Here is a 21,694-nt window from a genome sequence, read left to right on the forward strand (position 1 = left end):
CCTGCCTTGCTTGTGATGACTTCCTCTGTGGGACAGGATAATGCCATGTAAATTTCAGAAGCTCACTGGTCTTTAGCCTCTTTAATCACCACAACAGTTAATACCGGCTCCTTTTCCTTTACCCAGGACGTCTGCGTTAAGGCTTACCTAGCCCTTCGTCATCACACAAACCTGCTGATCATCCTGTTCTCCATGATGCTGATGACCGGGATGCCCCAGCTAACCAGCAAAGAAGACATTGACTACATTCGGGATGCCCTCACAGTGGGGAAAAGTGAGGAGGACGCTAAGAAGTATTTTCTGGATCAGATTGAAGTTTGCAGAGACAAAGGATGGACTGTGCAGTTTAACTGGTTCCTGCATCTTGTTCTCGGCATCAAACAAGGAGAGAAACATTCCGCCTAATACTTCGGGCTGGAATTAGAAACAAGTTAGTGTTCTAAGGCTTTAAATCAGCATGACAGTCATCGAAAGTGATTTAAAATGTCATAGAAAAAAAAAAGTCATAGGACATTATGAAAGCTGGCACATGAGAAGTATAGCTATTTCCTAGCTGAACTCTTCATGAAGAAAAATCTTGGCGCATCTGAAGTAATGTTCACTTTCAGGCTTTTTTGCTGGTTTGTTTTTTCTCATTTGTCTCGGTGAGTATGGAGAACATTCTGAGTTTCAGCAGCCTAATTACGTCCTCATCGTGACTGATGTTTTGACTATCAGATTATTGAGTGCTTCTGGAAATTCTTGAGAATAACTGAATGAAAAATAACATCTATTTTCATCTGGGTTTCCTCCCAATTTTGGTTACCCTCGTGTTTCTCAAACTCTTTACAGAAAAAATGTGATCGTTGTAACTTCTGTCTCATTCCTTAAATGCTGCTTCCAGACATCCCCTCCAGGTCTGCAGATGTTAGTGATGTGCTAAAAGTGAGGAAATCGAGCTGGTCTTTTCAGTGTCCTTTGTGTCATTAGATTCTGTTACCACTGAGACTCACAAACACAAATGGAAAGTCGTAACCTTTGTGCCCTGGCCCTTCTCTGCTGGCTTGGTTCCAAGTTATGAACAGTAACATTTGTCTCAACTCTGCCCACAGAGTGAACCATCAAGTCTCTAGCAGAGAAACAGGAAGTGACTAAAGGGAGTCATTTGAGGCCTTTATAGTCGCCCACACACATCCCCCTCGCCTTTTCCCTGCTTCTCTTCTTCCTCAGTTGCCACCTTCCCACAACTCCTGACACACAGTTCTAAAATATTCAAGAACACCTTTTACCCTAGAACTCAAAAATTAGTTGAAAAAGGATTTCTCCTCCAGAGTTACTGCAATTTTAGGTACTTATTTGTAAAGACATTTGGTGAGGTTTTTGGCTTTTTTTTTTAAAGTTTATTTTTAAAGGAGACACTCTAGAAAATATGGATGCGTTTCCAAATGCCTTAATTTTCGATGTTGGTCTGAGCGGTTTTTCCTTTCTTTTTAATGGAAGTAGCTATCTGACATCTAAAACGTCCTCCCGGTTAGGAAGAACACTACTTGCCCTCTTCCATCTTGCAGTTGAAAAGACTTTACACTTCAATGCATTCTTCAGATTTCCTAAAAATAACCAAAATGTCTTCTTTAAAAACTCTTTTCACCTCTTAAGTATTTTATTATTTATTGGAAGTGTTGCTTAACAGAGAAAGATCATTAAATTATTTATAGAATATTTTTAAATTACCAATGGTTAATACTTTACATAGAAATAACTGTGTGCATGGTGTCTGTTTAAGTATAATCAGGTATAAATATATATTTAATTTTTAAATTTTCTAAAGAGACACCTGTTTGGTGTAGCCCAGACCTTTCTTTTTGAGTACACAAAAGCCCAGTGGTTCTTATGTCTGGCTGCAAATCAGAATCACCAGGATACTTTAAAAAGTACCCTGCCTGAGTGCCCAACCTCACTCAGGTTATAATGAATTAGTCTGGGATGAGACCTAGATCGCACTGTTTGTCCAAGTCTTCCAGGTGATTCTAATATGCAGCAAGAGTTTGGAAGCCCCGAAGGCCTTTGAAACTGTAGGGAACACTGCTTCCTTGCCCACTGAGCCTTTCCCCGGCTCCTAATGTATTGAGAAAGAGTTTCTCTTCCTTGACAACTTGTCCTTTTAAAATCATGCTCTGACCCCTATACAGAGGTCCATGCCTGTAATGAAATGTTTATTCCTCTATGTTAATGGAGAGGAGACATTTTATAGCATTTTTTTGGACCAATTCCCCACCATTCTTTTGAAGAACAGGAAGAATGGTACTTTCTAATTCAGAAGAGGATGTTTCATTATTCTTATAAAGCACAGTCGAGCTCAGACCTTGTACAGATTTCACTTTTTGTCTGAATTGCTGAAATAATTGTGTTAATAATAGAAGAATTGCAGAAGAATGTATCATATTTAGCTTATCAGTGCACGGGTGTACAAATTTGCTCTTCAAATGAACAAGTTCTTTCATTATGCTGATTATATATATATTTGTACACATATATAACACTGGGCTTGATTCTTCCATATTGCAATGAAGGTATAATTTTAATTCTATAGACTTGTACATAAACAGAAACCACCTTTGTGTGCTTCCTTCATGGTCTCCAGTGAATCACATGACCCACAACTTGTATACCTTTGAAATTGTCCTAGAACTCAGGACATCTTGCTATTGGAAGGAGAAGTTGGGAACTACCCACACCCCATCATCAATGCCAAATGAAACAGAGATCACAAGTCAGGTTATTCAAGTCAAAGCAGCTTTTATGTGAATCTAGGACTGGCTACATCATTTGCAGAGCCCAGCACAGAATGAAAATGCCAGGGCTGTGGTTCACAAGTGATTAAGAGATTCAAGATGGCAACAGTGGAGTACAAAACTTTCTGAGCATGAGTCACTGCACAGTTCACAAGCCCAGGGAGCTGGCACTGGGTGTATCTGAACAATGGCTTTGGTACTCAGCTTACATTTAGACCACAACTGTGTGAGTGCAGGTAACATGCCAGATCAAAATGTTGCTTCTGTTCAAATTGAAATACCTCATCTCTATGGCTGTACGTTAGGTCCTAAAACGCTGACCCATTGCTTTGGGACTGGAACTATGGCCATCAAAGTAAGGCAAAGCAGATTCTCTAGACCCAGTCCCACATGACTGCATTGACTGGCTTCAGTGAGAGTAGGGGGAAGTGGAGATAGTATCATAAAATATATCAGCTCCTTGAGCAAATTCTTGATAAAAAAAAATAACTTTATTAAATATATCATTTATAGGAGATGAATTTTTTTCAAAGGTTAGATGTAGCAATTCTGTAGTAGAATTTGGAGGCTGTACAAATGGAAATCAATTATCTTTTTGAAATAAGTCTGAAAAATAGTTTCTGGAGTAAATTCTGGCATTTGGTAAGTGAGGTTCTCTTTGCCCTATGAAATAAACTGTAAATTATATTTTACCATGTAAAGAAAAAAATAAAAGAAATTTTGATTTTTAAAGCTCCTGCAGTGTTATTTTCTGGTTAATCCAATCTAACAGTTCTGGTCACGAAATCTGGTTCTAGTCTGGTGCTTGTCTGCATTTTCTCAAAGACTCATTTCAGGATAGATACTACGGAATAAAAGCACACACCTCTGCTTAAGTACCACCCAGAGAACTGGGCCCCTCCCTCTTCTGGGCAGTCCAGTCCTTCCCCAACTTGTATTTGTATTTTCGTCGCAAATTGTTAAATGAAATTTAAAGAAGAGAAAGAATCTGATATCTTGTGTTCTCCACACACATTTTCTAATGTCCAAAAGGTCAGATAGTCCTAAAACTCAAATTCTTCCTTTAAAGAAATCTTTATGGAGTGCCCACTACCTACTAGAAACTGTGCTATGTAGTGGGGATTAGAATATGGAACAAGACTGATCCAGTCCCAGTCCTTAAAGAGTTTGTAATTTGCTGGTGATTGCAGATGCATCATCATGGGGGCTGTTGTGGGTTGAACTGTGTCCCCAAAAAGATATGCTGAAGTCTTTAACCCCTGGCATCTGTGAGTGAAAACAGGTTCTGCATGTATAATCAAGTTTAGATGAAGTGGACTCTAATACATTATGAATGGAATACTTAAGAGAAGGAAGAATGCCCTGTGGTGGAGGAAGAGATTATAATGATGTGTCTACAAGCCAAGGAACTCCTCGGGCTACCAGAAGCTTGAATAGGAAAGGAAGGATCCTCCCTAGAAGCTTCCAAGGGAGCATGGCCCTACCAACACCTTGGTTTCAGACTTCTAGTCTCCAGAATCGTGAGAGAACACATCTCTCTTGTTGTAAGCCACTCAGTTTGCGATACTTTTTTATGGTATCCCTACAAAACTTATACAATCTCAATAACCAAAAATACTGCGGGGTTTTTTTTGTGGGTTAAGGGGATTACAGAATTTAGGTAAGTAAACCTGTTTGATATTTTCTGCTGTTACCAAAAAGAGTGAATTGTGAGCAAAATATATGACAAAGAGCCAATATGCTTAATATATTAAAAAGCTCTAACAATTCAGTAAGAAAAAGATAAATATTTCATTAGAAACTGTTGAATTCACAGACACAAAATACATGTGGTCAATAAGCATATGACAGCAAACTCCAAATCACTATTGATTAAACAAATGCAAAGTAAAACGTGAGCTCCTTTTCACCATCAGATAAGCAAATACTGGTACTGTCCAGAGTTGGTGATAATTGAGGGAAAGAACACTCTATCACACTGTTGAAAACAGAGCAAGTTGGTAAATTCGTGCATGGTATTTTGTCAAAATTAAGAAACTAAAGACAGCGTCTGTTCTCTGGCCCAGCAAGTCCAATCCAAGAATTCATCCTTCGGAAATTATTGCACAAGTGCAGAAAGACTTATGGGCAAAAACAGTTGCCAGCATTCTTTGTAACAACCAAAAATTGGAAACAACCTAAAAGCCCCTCTCAGTAGCAGCCTGATTAATTAAATCACATCCATACAAGGGACTGCAGAGAAGTCCTTGAAAAGGTAGATCAAAATCTGTTGACAACCAAGTAGACTTACAACCTGCTAAGAGGAGACACAAGGTGGTTACAGGACAGTATTACTTTACAGTTATATTCCAGCTAAAATATAGCTTTGTGTATGCATTAAAGGCCGAGAGATACACTCATACCAAACTATTAATAGTGATTTTTTTTTTAACCTTTGCATTCATTTTCCCTCTTGGATTTTGGGGGATTTGACTTTCTATTGTTTGAATTTCTTGACAAGAGGAAAAAATTAAGTCTTTCATTTTGGGGGAAAAAGTGCTATCTGCATGATAATCATATCCTTTAGCTTATATCAAGCCTCACTAAAAGCTCAGAAATTTTCTCAAAGGGAAAATAATCACGTGAAGTCAATAATTATCAAGAACAGGCATCAAAGAAAGTAGCTGTTGAAACTTCTTGGCATAAAGATGACAATGTCAAAGCTTCCTGTTTTATCTAATGACCCCGCCTGATTGTGACTGTGATACGCTAAAGCGCCTGGATCCATCCCCTAAAATGACAATGCTTTTGGAGCAGGAGGGCCTCCAGGGATGCTGTCTCTTCAATCACTATGGGATGCCTGGCCTGGACCAGTTCTCGGCTCTGCAAACCTGTGCAGCCCATGTGGCCACGCTGAGCTCTCTAGCACACAGTTAAGGCTCCCCTTGGAGGTGCAAACTGCTTCATTTTCACTTCTCATGAATGTCAGATTTTCCCCCTAAGCATTCACTCATTAGTACAGCTTAGTTCTCATTGCCTGCTACTTTGGTAAGAATTTTCTCTTCTGGGAGCTGGGCTCTGAGTCTGGGTTCATAATGCACATATCAATCTAACTTGGAAGATGTAATGGGGACAGGGACCTACCAAGGAACATAAAATCCATTTGCAGCACTTCTCTGTATCTCACAGCAGATGGACAGTCATCTGAGAACTTTTACACTCAGAGCATTGAGCTCCGAATTCTTTTGATTACACTTTAGAGTTAAAATGGGCCCCTACTATCTGCAGAGAGGTACCTACCATTACCCCCACCATTTCCAGCCACATGCAAGGTTTGTTGGCTGAGCAGCATCTCCCATCACTAGATGTAGAACACCAGCTCTTAGGGACCAGGATGGCCTCCCACCCAGCAGCTGTCCTTTGTATCATTACCAAGCACCTGTGCTACAAAACAACTGGCCCTGTGACTACTGAGGGCTTCCGCTGGGGAAATCCCGAGGCCATAAACCACTGCCAAACCCCTGACCTCTCCAAGGCTCTGTTCTCTCCATCTTATGGTTCTGGAAATCAGAAAAGACAATTATTCCTTTGGGGAGCACCTCCTTGCTTAGACAATAATTGCTCATAATGGCAGAGCACAGTCTGCAGTTTCCATTGGGTAGATGGTTTTGACACCTCTAATTTATAGAGATTTAAAGGAATCTGAGACTTGAGAGATCCTAGTAGAAATGCAGAGTACACATGTGTAGCTGTAGATGTGCTGTGGACTGAAAGCCAGCAACTTGGGGATAACCTATTTGGCAGTCTGAGCAAGATGCTACAGGAGCAGCTTGGAGCAGATGACGCAGTCAAGAGAGTAGTTGAATGGCTTTGGCTTTGGCACTAAACCATCCCAAATTCAAGCACTGGCTATCAACTGAAAAAATTGTCTAGCCTCTAAATTTCAGCCCTTTCCTCTATAACTTGGGAGGACAGCAGTACCTCATTTGCAGAATTACTGTGCAGATGAAATGAAATAATGAAAGTGAAGCAGTAAGTAAATGTCTGGTTCTACATTACTGTTATCACTCAATAAACGAAAGCTGTCATTTCTATGCTACTTTTCAAGGAAGGCTGATGAATCTTGAGAAATCAAAACGAAAAGTTTAATGGCATCATTCTTGAAGTGTGACTCTTAGGAGTACTTTCAATGATGGAAATCTTAACAACTTTCTAAGTATGGTGTCTTCCAAGTAGGACTTCAAAGGAGAAATAATTTATATTCTATGTCAACATCAGATACCAAGGAAATCTATATAGCATCTTTCTCTGATGAGTTATTCTAATCAATGCAAATCAGTCCTTGGGTTCTTCTGGGCCTAAGGCAAGTTAGACAAACTAGAATCAACCGGCAAGGCTACTAACTCCTATTTACTTTTTTTTCCATCAGCTTTATTGAAGATTAATTCACATAAAATAAGATTCACCAATTTGAATGTGCAATTTGATGAGTTTTGACAAATGTCTATACCCATGTATCTACCACTATAATCAAAACAAAGAACAGCTCCATCCTTCAAAAGTTCTCTTGAGCCTCTTTGTAATCAATTCCCTCCCATCTCTCCACTGAAATGCCTTCTGTAACTATAGTTTTGTCTTTCCTAGAATTTTATATAAATGGACACATACAATCTGTGGTCTTTTGTACCTGGCTTCTTTCACATAGCATAATGCTTGTGAGATTTATCTATGTTACCTAATAATATATAATTTAGGAAGGCTCACTTTCTGGACAGATTTGCTGTAGTTCGTTCTAGAGCCAATAAAAACAAAACAAAACAAACAAAAAAAACCTTTCTCTCTCACTCTCTCCCTGCAAACCAGCTTCCCTCCTATTGGTTGAGCAGGTAACAAAGCAGGGCTGCCTCTCACCTCTCCTCTGGTTTGATGGCCTAGTTGAAACCTCTGGCATCTTTGAGGTCCAATTAAATTGGATTGAAGGCTATGATTGGCTCAGCTTTGGTCAGGTGTCTACTTCAAGGCCACAATTATGATCAAGGAGGTGGGGTTACATGGGGAAAACATGGCTGCCAGGATTTACCCCTACTACACTGGAAACAAGGGCCAGATAACAGGCTAACATTCTGAAAGTCTTTGCCCATGAATGGAGAAATGTAGGTATAGAAACATTTTGGCCAAATTCTCTGCTTCAGTATTTTTTTTGCATCTTAAAAACATTTTGGCTAAGTTCTCTTGCTTGAATATTTTTTGTATCTTACAAAATATACCCAAAGACATTCGACTGTATTCACATTGTCTACGTAGACTAATTTTTTAGTAGGACACAACTGCCCAATCCAAACATCACTATTGTAATAGAAAAGAACAAATCTGACTCCATATTAGTTCTGTTCCTTTGACTATAACCCTGTGCTCTGTTTCCTAAGCTTAGTCTTGCTGGTTCTACACCTTTTGTAAAAGAATGTTGCCTATAGCCTGAAGTATACAGGATAGCCTATTCTCAAGGTTCTAACCTTAAGAAATTAACACTTTTCCATTCGTATAAAGATGACAAGTTGCAGAAGAGAAGAGAACATTTGTTTTGTTGGAGGTTTACAGGGACACCATGATCTGAAACACGTAAACAGCTGCAAAAACAAAGGATTCCAAGAACAGAGAATTCCTATACCAAGAAGTTTGCAACAACTAAGTGTACTCTCTGCCCTTTTGTATAAAAGGAGCCTGAATTCTGACTTGGGGAAGATGGTTCTTCAGGATACAAGTCTGCCGTCTTCTCAGTCTGTTGGCTTTCTGAATAAAGTCGCTATTCCCTGCACCAACACCTCATCTCCAGATTTTACTGGGTTAGTAAGCAGAATGGTTTTCCAGTCAGTAACACTATCATTCATTAGTAACCATCCCAGTAACAGAGAAGAAAAGCAATTCAACCAAATAGAGGTAATCCTCCCTATCTTTCACTTCACAAATGAACCCAGGTCATCTACTTTTCTCCTGCCATGCATGTAGGTGACGTTCACTGCAGGGAACATAAAAAATGATCTCTGGCTATGTGGGTGTGTTTCATGCAAACCCCCTTCTTGGCAGCTTCTGACTTCAAATGAGAACTCCAAGCACTAGCAGGCACGTTTTGTGCTTAATACATTTAAGAAAAAAGAATAGAAGTTACCCTGTTTCCCTGGAAACCTTTTCTAAAGAAACTTGCACAGGCATCTTCTCAAGCAGCAGCTGCTGCAGCTTGGGAATTCTTCCATCTAGTAAAGGGTCAAGTCCAGGGCTTCTCCGCTGTAGCTCTAGGAGCAGTGACAGGGCTTATTTTGCTGAAGGTTATTTAGTATCATGTCTTTCTTTATCAGCTGGTTCTAAGAGAAAAATTTGCCCAGGTAGCTTTTGGCATCTTTTGAAGCATTTGCAAGTTCTGCCTTACCAAAGGGAAGAGGAGGAAGTCCTGCAGTGTATATCAGAATGGGTAGTGGAGATTCCTCCACAGGAAACAAGTGGAGATGGCTCACTGATTATTATCAGTAATTTGAACCTGAATTCTCAATGCACTCATGTTCAGATTAGAACAAAAAATAGAAAAGAGCTATGCATATTTATTATCAGGAACTTTTTCAATAGCTGTGATCTTAAGAGATTTCTTGGATAAGGTTACACACACACAAAATCAACCTATCTGGTTTGCAAAATTTTAGGAAATTATTGACACCTTGATTCCCAGAGTGTCACGGGAGTGAGGCTGAGAATGATTTCCACTTGGTTTAAAGGGATATTATGAACCGTGAGGCTTATACAAGTAACTCCTCCTTCCACTGCAACATTTCACAATCCTCTTCTTGTTTCCTCCTCTTCCCATCTCTGTAACAAGGGTTGTTATCAGGAGGAAATTAGCCTGCCTCTTTAACCTTTGCCTCTAATTTAGGGATGCTTATCTTGGGAAGTCCATGTTATTTCTCCCTTGGGAATTCTTGACATTTTAAGGCATCAGCTCAATATCTTGGTTTCAAGGTCATCCCGCATGTCCAACATCAAAAGAACAAATGAAAATCAAGCAAATCACAAAGGAAAAGACGGTCATTCTAAGACATGAAAGAGACTGCATAACTATTTGATAGATCAGCACAGGCAGTATAACTGTAACATTGACTAGTCTTGGATAGACAGGAGAAAGAAGAATTAGCCAGAATAGCACTTATTCCAAACTCCCTTACTAAAAAAGTCTCTAAAATCATATCCCATTTCCACTTGAAGTCATCCCCAATGCTTAGGATGCTATGAGGTTCAAGGCTGAAAGCACCTGATTTGCTTTCAAAATAATGTCCTTTCTCTTTCAATGTGATTATTAATTATTTATGTGCCAGAAACCATAGGAAATGTTTGGAATTCAGAATTAACAACAGACAATTTCTTCAGAGACAGAGTAATTAAATCCCCTACCTGTATCTGTTCCTAGCTCACTTTTAGGGGAAAAAAAATCATCTCGCCTAATTAATCTGGATAAACTAGTATTCAGGAAAAACGTTCTTGAATAAACTTGGCTTTTTACATTTTCTAAAACACAAGAGCTCAAATTCTTTTAATGTTTATCACTAGTGGGTGAATGAATGATTGTTCTTTCCTGGCCTTTGCTCTTCTTAGAAGGAAAATGGGGCCCACAAACCAAATTAACATAGGATTTGTGTAAGCAAGAACTACCATCAGCTCACCTGCAAAGTCCAACAAAGGCTCATCGTTTTGTTAGTGGCTCTACCCTCTAAATTCAAATCCTCTGTTTCTGTAAATCACAAGTAAAATATGCCATTGATTCATAACTAAAAGCTACATTCCCTTTCCTCAGATTTCCTGGAATGCTCTTAAAATTTTATATTTATCTTGGTGAAATATGTAGGGCATATTTTGAATTCTTGGAATATTTTGTCTTCACCAAGTATGTCAGTTGACTTGAGAATATTTTGAGCTGCAGAACAGAATCAAAGATTCCAGAATGTCTAATTAATTGGGCTAAATAAATGACTGATCTTGCAATAACTAGAATTTCTAGGATCTAAATGTATTCAGATTTTAAAAAATAATCTCATGAACTTTCCTGAGACAACCACAAAATATACAGTGGACACCTGCAGACCTGGGAGTTCAACTACTGAAGGGCAACTCTCAAGGTCTATGGTGTGTATTAACTGATCCTTTTTTTTTTAAGGAAACCAACCCTGAACCCAAGCTTTGAGGCTCAAGTAAAGAGTTGAGGCATTTAGCTAATGAATGAATCTTTCTGACCCATCATACCAGTATCTCCACACTCCTTTTGGGTGTCAATCAAAAGTATACACAGGTGTGATGTCAGTGTCACTTTTTTGTTGCTTTGCATGTTTAGTAGTTATCTCTGTTATGCTTTTATGATTGCAAAGTCCATTTATTCACTTGTGCACCCCAAAATTACTATGTGTTAGTCACTGGAGATTCTGTAGTGAACAAATACAGGGAAAGTCCCTTTTCTCATGGACTTACATATTATGGTGGAGACAGACAGTAAACAAATGAGATAATTACAGATTGCAATGTGATTAAGGAGATAAACTAGGTGATACATTACCAAGTAAATGCAGGAGGACAACCATGCAAAGATGGGTCAGGAAAGGCCTTCTGGGGAATTAACATCTGAGTCAAGCCTTGAAGAAGAAAATTAGGGTACCAGCTCTTAGTTAATTATTAGCTGTTGGTGGAGAAAATAAAGTACATATAGAAATAGACAATGCTATTCACCTTTCCCAGGGGTACTTAAGCATTAAAAGCCATCTATGGGATGACTATGTATGTTTAAATGACTTTGCATTATGCATCTGCTTTTTGACAAGAAATTTCAGTCCTTGGGACAAAACAAAGACACTGCTTGGGCTATAATATTTCATTAGCACAATCTACTTAGAACAAATAGTATTTCTTATAGCTGTTTTCTGCTACCAGTGTTAAGTTTACTTTAGAGCAAAAGTGAATCAAATGTACAAAATTCAATTGTATTTCTACACACTTGCAATAAACAATCGGAAAATGAAATAAAGAAAAAAATTTGACTTACAATAACATCCAAAAGAATAAAACACTTAGGAATATATTTAACAAAAAACTGCAAAACTTATAGTCTGAAAACTATAAAAGATTGTTAAAGAACATCTAAATAAACAGAGATGCATCCACGTCCATAGAACAGAAATTAGCACTGTGAAGGTGGCAACACTCCCCAAATTAATCTACAAAATCAACACAACCCTCATGAAAATCCCAGCTGACTCTGGTTGTAGAAATTGGCACCTTGATTCTAATATGGAAATACAAGGGATCCGGAATAACTAAAACAATTTCAAGAAAGAAAAACCAGGTTGGAGGACTTGCATTTCTCAATTTCAAAACTTAAGTACAAAGGTACAGTAATCAAGACCATGTGATGCTGGCATAAGAATAGACATATACATCAATGGACTAGAATTAAGAGTCCAATTTAAAAATGGGCAAAAGATCTGAATAGACTTTTCAATAAAGAAAATATAAAATAGTCAATAAGCATGTGAAAAAAATGCTCCACATCATTAGCCATCAAGGAAATGTAAATCAAACACACAATGAAACACCACTTCCTTCCCACAAAGATGGTTATAATCAAAAAGAGAATAATGAGTGTTGGTAAGGATATAGGGAAATTGAAACCCTCATACACTACTGGTAGGAATGTAAAATGGCAGAGCTGCTTTGGAAAACAGGCTGACACTGCCTCAAAAGATTAGTCATAGAGTTACCATACGCCCTGGAAATTTCACTCTTAGGTATAAATCAAGAGAAACCCTGCCTATATTAAACACTAGTACTAAATGTTCATAGCAGCATTATTCATAATAAGCAAGAATTAGAAACAATACAAGATTCACCAATTGATGAATGGATTTAAATGTGGTATACAAAGGAATATTATTCAGCAATAAAAAGAATGAAGAACTGTTATATACAGCATGGAGGAACCTTGCAAACATTATACTAAGTTTATGTGAAAGAAACTAGTCACAAAAGGCACATGTGTAACGATTTCATTAGTATTAAATGTCCAGATTTGGCAAATCTATAGAGACAGAAAGTTGATTAGTGGTTGCCCAGGTCTGGGGTGGGGAGTGGTATGCAGGAAACAGAGAGTGATTAATCATGGTAATGGGGTTTCTTTTTTTTAAAGTGATTTTTTAAAATTTAATTCTTACTTTTTATTGACGTACAGTTGATTTACGTTAGTTTCGGGTGTACAGCAAAGTGACTCAGTTATACATATACATACATATGTATGTTTTCAGATTATTTTAAATGGCCATGAGGTTTCTTTCTAAGGTGATGAAAATGTATGAAATTGCCTCTGATGATGGTTACACAACTCTGTTAATATACTAAAGTTATACACTTTAAATGGGTAAATTGTATGGTATGTGAATATCTCAGTAAAACTATTATATTAAAAATAAATAAATCAGAGACAATACCAGGAAACATCAGTGTTCTTGTCTTTGAACTTTAACATCGGAAGAGTCAACAACAATTTATTAAGTCAACTTACCTATCTTGTTTTTAGGTGTGACCTCTGTGTAATAACAATAGATGAAAATCTGTTCTGTTCACTGGCCCTTAAGAAAAGGAGCATTCATCGGGTTCTTCAGTAAACTTATCCCAGCTCTGACAACAACTCCGTGAATCAACAGTCCTCCCTAAGACCTACTTCATGAGAGATTTTAGACTAAGATTAATCTCCTCTGGGGAGAAAGATTAATATAGTAATTACTGTGTTTCCTATTTTTCTGGTGTTTGTCTTCCTACTCTAGAACTATGACTCCGGTACCAATATATTACGCCTCTGCTCTGTTGGTCTTATCTCAGGCTTGGTTCTTTATTGCAGACACTGAGGAAAAGTCTCGCCTCTAAATTGAGGACAAGAGTGATGTCATACAGATGAGTAACCTGCTTTCATTTCTCCCTGTTGTTATTCCTAAAATGAGATTATCTGATCCTTTCCATTTCATGGGATACTATTAGCAGATACAGAGACCCCAAGTTGGAAAGCGTACCAAACAGGTGGTCAAGCCCCACCAAATGGTGGGTCCTTGCCTGTCGATAAAGAATTCTCAGTAGAGGCAGAAGGACAAGGGGGGGGGATAAGAGTTGCTTTATTGCCCAGAGAGAGAAGGAAAAAAGCAAAAAAAAAAAAAAAAGACACTAGAGTGGGGAGCCATCAGCCCAGTGGCTGGTCAAGACAGCTCCAGCCCCAAATCGGGCCACAAGGTCTTTTATTGGACGGCTCTGCCATCATGACCTTCACTCAGGTGGTGAAACAAACTTTGGTGGGAGAAAGAAGAAAGAGATACCGGGGTATGTCCTTGGGATCAACGCAGCAGTTGTGGTGTGATGTATGGCTACATCCTTGGAATCAAAGTGCTGGCTCTGGGATGAGGGGAACAACCTGTTTTTCAACAGCCTGGCATTTTCTTTCCCGTGTTAATCAGCCAGGGTCAGTAAGCTGCCTCCTCACCTCTCTCAATCCTGTGTGATAAATGAATCACATACAAAAGTAAAAGTATCACCTAATAGCAATAGCATAGTTTTTAAAAATGATTTGATATTAATGACTATTTTACAGCTTTGCCAAACCCAAAAGATCCTTTTCTTCTTTCCATGGGTGCTTCTAAGTGCCTTAATTGAAGTGCCTACTCTTGGCCTGATAGCTTCCTTGGGCACTTTAGTATCAGCAGATTTTAAGATATCACAGCCTTCAGAAAATCTGAAACCAGTGACTGGAGACTGTGAGAAAAAGGGCTGAAAAGATAGCTCTTGGGGGAGGAGAGCTCTCTAAGAAGGTAGAAAGGAGGATGAGAAGAATGGTGGGTAAACATTAACATGAGGCTTTTAATTTCAGGTTCTATCAGTTGTCTTCTACCCAGCTTATTTAGATGGCAGCCTGCCCTCAGGTTATTCTTTACATTAATCATCTCCAAACCTGTCCTACAGCATTCTGGCTAAGGTATTCCTCACCTGGAACCATTCTATAAAAGATCATGGAATAATGTTTCTTTTTTGTTGTAGTACCATCAGGTACAATATGTCAATTCTGGTGTACAGCACAATGTCCCAGTCATGCATATACATACATATATTTGTTTTCTTTTTTTTTCATTAAAGGTTATTATAAAATATTGAACATAGTTCCCTGTGCTATACAGCAGAAATTATTTTTTAATCTATTTTTATATATAGTGGCTAACATTTGTAAATCTCAAACTCCCAAATTTATCTCTTCCCACTCCCTATTCCCCCATAACCATAAGATTGTTTTTGCTATGTCTGCAAGTCTGTTTCTGTTTTGCAGATGAGTTCATATAGTGTCCTTTTTTGTCTCTTTTTTTTTTAGATTCCACATATAAGTTATATTATATAGTATTTTTCTTTCTCTTTCTGGCTCACTATACTTAGAATGATGATCTCTAGGTCCCTCCATGTTGCTGCAAATGACATTATTTTATTATTTTTTATGGCTGAGCAGTATTCCTTTGTATAAATATATCACAACTTCTTTATCCAGTCATCTCTTGATGGACATTTAGGTTGCTTCCATGTCTTGGCTATTGTAAATAGTGCCGCTATGAAAACTGGGGTGCAGGAATCTTTTCGAATTAGAGTTTCCTCCAGATATATGCCCAGGAGTGGGATTGCTGGATCATAGGTAAGTCTATTTTTAGTTTTTTGAGGAATCTCCATACTGTTTTCCATAACAGCTGCACCAAACTACAGCAGTGTGGGAGGGTTCCCTTTTCTCCATACCCTCTTCAGCATTCATCATTCATGGACTTTTAAGGATCATAGAATAACTGTAACTTATTTTAATGCAATAAGAGCTTGCCACACTAAGCTAGCCTTTTCCCCAGATTGTGCTGTGCTTAATCTGTGTTTATTTTCAGATTTGTATGCTGATGGGATCCCAGTTTCCTTAAAATTGTGACATTTTTATCTTTAAGTTCCATTTCAGCCCAATGATTACTGAATACTCCAAGTCGCTGTGGGGGTTAAGAAGGTATCTCAGATACAACTCTCAAGGATCTTCGAGTCTAACGAGGGGATGAAGGGCACAAATAGCTTTGAGATGCAGCAGAGCAAGACAAGTGTCAGCCACCAGCTTTGGTATTTAGTTGATGATTTCCTAAAGCTCCCCTTCCGCGTTTAATTCCCAGTAGCTCCTAAGAATTTGAATAAGACTCAACTATTAAACAATCATCCCAGTATGAGGTCTTCTACTCACTGTTACTGTCATTTTCTCCAGTTTGCTGTCCTGGTTAAAAACAACACTCAAGCCCTCTAATGTATGCTCTAGCACTTAGACCTCTTTTCAGTGAGAGATTTGCATCCTCTAAAAGAAAGAACCAATGATAAGCCAGAAAAGCAGAGGAAGCTTTCAAAAATAAGCCAGAGACTCCTGCAGAAAACTATTTAATTCTCTATCATCTTAAAAGATCCAGGTGTTGTTAGATTCCCTCAACAGTTGGATCTTTCTTTAGCTAGCTCTCACCAAAACACAGGTAATACTAACACCTTAAAAATCTGCTAATGTCATGTGTAAATATTTGAGACTCTCACAAATGTAAAACTCCCAACTCCCTTTCCACACCACGGAATTAATGGCGTGTTCTCTCAAAGCAAACTGTGAGGTTTCTCTCCGGGAGCGTTACAGAAAAACATTTTATTTTAGAAGATGGTTATAAAGATTCTTAATCCTATGGGTGTGAATGCCATCTATTTGCAGCATATGTCATATCTGTTAAATTTTCTCATTTTCTTCTAATGCTTCAACTACTAATACTGCAACTTAATATCATATCCACTGTTAAGCCTGAAAGTTTAGGCTTTGATAGACCAACCAGCTAAAGCTCACTGATAACTCTGACTGCCCAGCAGATCTATGAACCTGTTAAATATTTCTTAGTTGCACTGATATGGCAAAAACCCCTGATCCTGCATGAATTCACCTCTGTCTCTTATGGCAGGTTGATTCTGCCCCCAAGAAGTTTTACTCAAGTTTATTTGCTCATATTCAAAATCCCTACATAGACATAGGTTGCTTTTCCAAGAGCAGACAACAGAACACAAAACAAGCAAGCAAACAAAAAGAGAAAGCACTGCCCACATGATGTAATTCAGAGGATTCACCAAATATATCAGCCATGATGCCTGTCCCACCACAGTCCAAGCTGTTCTTTGTTCCAAGAGACCATGACCTCGCCTGAATATAGCCGAACATGAGCCAGACCGCTTGGATAGTGACATCTGATGTATCCTGGCATGGGAAGTTGATGAATCTTAGTCTTAAAATTTTAACTAAGAAATACTGAGAAGATAAGGGCATAAGGACTTCACTCTCTCGGTTTCTCATGTTCATAATGGGAATGGTAGTAAAAGTATTTACAACACAGCAGAGATTAAATTAATCAATAATAGTAAAGCACTCAGAACAGGATGTGGCACTTAACCATGCAATAAATGCATTGTCATCATCAGCATAATTAGCATTATTTTGAGTAGTTATCTTCTATTCAAAAACCTTCCATAAGAATGCATATGTAATATGTGTGTAATAAGCTGAAAAATAAAAGGAATAAGGGATGACTAGCCCTACCAGATATGAAAATAAAAAATAAAGCCACTTTAAATAAAATGATACAGGATTCATGTAGAAAGAAGCAGATATAAATTGTTCCTAAAACTGACCCAAATATATGTGGAAATTCAGTGTATGATAAAGGTGATATTTCAAAGTAGTGGAAAAAATTAAATTATTAATAAGAGTTTTTACAACAACTCACCATCTACTTGAAAAACATAAGGTATAATCTCTAACACTTCTTATAGCAAAATAAATTCTAGATGGGTCAAAGATTTAAATGCAAAAAACAGAAGCAATGGAAGAAAATATGGATGAATATCTTTATAATATTGGGGGATATTGTTCTAAGATGAAACAAGATTCTGAAGGCATTAAAAATTCCTATAATTAAAAGCAAATGTTTGGGGGAAAAGTTAGAAGCAAATGTTTTAGGGGGAGAAAATCCTGAAGTCAAAAGACAAAGAACAAATAGAGAGAAATACTTGCAATGCAAAAGAAAGTCTAAGGACTAATTTCCATCAAATACAAAGAGCTCTTAAAAATCAGTAAGAAAGAAGTTGAACTTTCAATTGAAAAATGGACAAAGGGCATAAAAATGATGAATATAGAGAAAATATTTAATTTCTTTGTAATTCAGTAAGTATAAATTTAAAAAAAACTTAAATATCAATGTAAAACTGTCAGATAAGCTAAGACTTCATTTGTAACAATCAATGCTATTCAGGAAGTGGGAAAAACTACTTGATTCACTGCTATTAGGGTAATTTTATCACATAACTTCAATCAGGAATTCCCCATCATCCAGCAATTCTATTTCTACATACTTGCACAAAAAGGCAAGAGATGCAAAAATGCAAAAATGCAAAGATGTTCACTGAAACATTGTTCCTAAGAACAAAATACTGGAAACTATCTAAATGACCATTAATAAGCACTGATTAAACACACTCCATACACTAGAAAATTTTACAGTCGTTAACAAAATCAAGGGTTGATGTATATACTACAGTGTACTGCCATGGAAAATGTCCAAGATGTATTTTTAGTGGAAAAAAACAAAATATTAATGTGAACCCATTTATGCATTTTGATATGAATATAAATATGCATGATATACTCCATTTCTATACTCATATGTGCATAACATACATACACTTTCAAATACACAAGTGAGACATATTATGCATATATAGATAATAAATGAGATGTATTCTGCATATTTAGTAGTAATGCTAGTAGTAGCAGTAGCAGCAGCAGCAGTGCGTGTGACGGTGGTGTTTGTATACACTTCGAGAGGGTCTGTGGGGTATACTCCCAACTGCTAGCCTCTGGGGAGTGGGAAGTTGGGATGGAAAGGAAGGCAGTCAGGAAGGAAATCAAGAAGAACCTTTACTTTTTACTCTTATATTACACATTTCTGTGCTTTAGAATATTTTTATAGTGAATCCGTATTATTTTTATAATTTTAAAAACTCAAAGTTAATTTTTAAAATCCTGCTATGGCTTCTTATGGCCATAAAATAAAGCCCAAACTCCTTAACCCATCAAAGGCTGCCATGATGTGTTTCTAACCTACCTCTCCCTTTCAGCCTCGTCTCCTATAAACAGAACTGCCTTGCCCTTCCTCTTCTGCTCTCTTTACCCTCTTGGTGATAGTTTGCCTGTCTGCTCTCAGAGCTATCGCCTGCCTCTCCCCCTTTGCGCTGTATCACAGGAAGCTACGTTTCCCAAGCTCCCTTGCCCTTCTGGATTGAGTTGGCCAGTAGGAGCCTGGGGAGAATACTGGAAGGTAAGAACTGGGAAGAAGACCAAGTATTTCTCCTTCTCTCTCGGCTTCCGATCACCCTCTGATGGTGTCCCCGGCTGCCATGGGACATCTTCTTTCATGGACCTAGCGTCTGTAGGCAGGTCTACCGGGATTGCTGCCCCTGCAAGATAGTCCCAGATCTGGCTCTGGTAACATCACTCTTTGTCCCTCCAGCCAGAGGAGAGGTAGCAGCTTCCTGCTATTGCTCAATTTGGAGCTGCCTTATCACCTCTGTTTGACTTTTTAGCTCTTCCATTGGCCATGTAACCAATTTTCTGCATTAAATTTCCTCCTTTTGAAATACCTAAAGTGGTGTGTGTTTTCTGGACTGAATATGGTGCACTCTTTCCTCTTTCCACAGTAATAAAAAATGAACAGTCTATCCTACTTTACTGCAAATAAGCACATGAGTACTCCCGTACCGCTGGGCTTTTGTTCAAGGAGTTCCCTCAGCCTGGAATGCCAATCTTTTCCTTGCCTTTCAATCAAAAACTTACTCATCCTCTAAAGCTCAGCTCAAAGCCTATCTTCTCCAGGAATCTTCCTCTAAGTCTCACACATATTCACCCCGCCTCAGCCTGCTTCCAACCATATCGAGAGAGCAAATAGATGATTTCAATGCACTTGGTGTCAAGTATTGAAGAAAACAGTGACAGGCGACATCTTAGGCCAATTAACTAACATCTTACAGGCCACTGGATTATCATTTCTTTCTATTTTGAAAAGCTGAGAAATAGTCACCTCATCATAGACCCCTCCCTAACCACTCTAATAAATAATGCATCCTTTTCTGAGTAGTCATAATTGCCAGTAAATTCCAAAATGCTTTGTTTTATTTTTTTAATGAGCTCACTTTGCATTTAAGTGCCTTTTAATATACCCTTTCTCTTTAGTTTGGCAATAAATGGCTCCACATTCTCGCTCTTGTTCAATGAAGGTTCTTTATAAAAGCAGTACCATCAAAGTGCATAGTCATGTGCATCCTGTCTCAGCATGTAGATGCATTTGCAGAAACCAACCCCCAGGGGTCAGAATTAACAAACTGGAAGTGGAATCAGGTTTAGTTATTAGCTCAAGAACTCTCAGCTCTAGGTCCCTGGAGAGTAACTACTTATGTGTTGTGAGAGAATTGGGGTTTTCCCCAAAGAATTTTTGACTTCTCTTCACCTTGTGATATAGGAGTAGGTCTGAATGAAAAAGGGAGAAGACAATGTCAAAACCATGGTCAGTAGGCTAATGAACATTTCGTATAGTGCACCAAAATGTTCCTGATTTGACAATTTTGAGAACTATTTTAAGTCTTTCCTAATCTTTTAGCAAGGAAGAATGTTCTTTTCTGATTTGCCAAGTTAGAACAAATAGCCCCTATATTCACACTGATGGAATTCTTCCTCCTTGTCACAAAACCACAATATGTATCATTTTAGAAAAAAAAAGTTATACTACATATATTTAAATTATAATTGATAAACACTCTTCAGAAAACCATTTTCACAGATGCACATTTGTATCTGACCTCAGTTTATAGAGGGTGGCAAACACAAAGAGTTGAGAAATGTTTAATGTTTAAAATAATTATGGTATTAAAATTTCAGATTAACACTTAATACCTCTTGGTGGATATTCCTATTAGAAAGAGAGTTGCTTCTTTAGATTAGAGTGGAAAATTACTCCCTTGGGAGGAAACAAAATTCCCAGAGATCCTCATCTCCAATGACTTCACTCCTGCCCCACGGAAGGACAAGCAGCTAAGGGCACTGTGGGGGTGGGGGGACGACAAGGCCTGCGGCACCAATGTTAACTCAACTTTTATCCTAGGCCCAGCAATCCTACTACCAGCCTGGGACGTTATCAACTACCAGCCCTACAACGTTATTGCAGACCTCTCTAATCATCTATCCCTGCCCCATTCTGCTGCTCAAACCCAATTTCCCAGTATTCTCCTCCTTAAGACTGTCAGTTGTCACTCCTCATTTGATGGTAAACAAACCCTTTTATTATTCTTAACCAAGTCAAAGAGGTCCTCTGCTTTGTTGTCCTCTACTGTCCTTGTGTAGAAGGAAACTCCACTCTCACAGAGGCTACCATTTTTCTACAGTTACCTGGGATAGAAACTGTTCCGTATTTTCAAGCTCTGCTTGTGTGCAGAATTCTACCATTTCCAAATCATGAATACCGTCTTTATTCCCTCACTGTCATTCCCACCTCTGACCTCACTACACATTCACCAAACCAGCCACTTGTGTCACCACTTCCTTCTGCAGGACTTCAATCCCCATGCAAAAGACCATCCATAAACCACCGTAGTCTCATAATACCTTGACCTCTCAAGACCACACCTTGGGTTTAACCACTCCGGTTACTGAGTCCAAGTTCATACTGCTCACCACATGACAGGCCAGTAAATCCAGAGATGAGTTGTTGGGGCAAGGAATAGCAACTTTATTTGGAAAGCCAACAGATGGAGAA

General features: G+C 38.3%; 1 protein-coding gene and 1 long non-coding RNA gene across 5 annotated transcripts in view; one reads left to right on the forward strand and one right to left on the reverse strand.

Annotated features, from left to right (window-relative positions):
- The window catches only part of PIK3CG (phosphatidylinositol-4,5-bisphosphate 3-kinase catalytic subunit gamma), a 32,950-nt gene extending 32,099 nt beyond the window's left edge, over nucleotides 1-851 (forward strand). For all 3 annotated transcript variants that reach the window (XM_006198510.4, XM_072965212.1, XM_015234566.3), the window contains one exon: nucleotides 127-851. In XM_006198510.4, coding sequence (XP_006198572.1) covers nucleotides 127-405 — 279 coding nt within the window. In that variant the 3' untranslated portion in view covers nucleotides 406-851. The remainder of the gene's footprint in view (nucleotides 1-126) is intronic.
- LOC140697453 (uncharacterized) overlaps nucleotides 1-21,694 on the reverse strand; it is a 139,340-nt gene that overhangs the window by 114,431 nt on the left and 3,215 nt on the right. Inside the window, exon 2 of one of the 2 annotated variants that reach the window (XR_012074581.1) lies at nucleotides 11,338-11,413. The exons of the other annotated variant lie outside the window; for it this stretch is intronic. This is a non-coding gene — a long non-coding RNA (uncharacterized lncRNA). The remainder of the gene's footprint in view (nucleotides 1-11,337; nucleotides 11,414-21,694) is intronic. 2 annotated transcript variants of the gene reach the window in all.

Source organism: Vicugna pacos, chromosome 7, assembly GCF_048564905.1.
Source record: "Vicugna pacos chromosome 7, VicPac4, whole genome shotgun sequence".
Lineage (NCBI taxonomy): Eukaryota > Metazoa > Chordata > Mammalia > Artiodactyla > Camelidae > Vicugna > Vicugna pacos.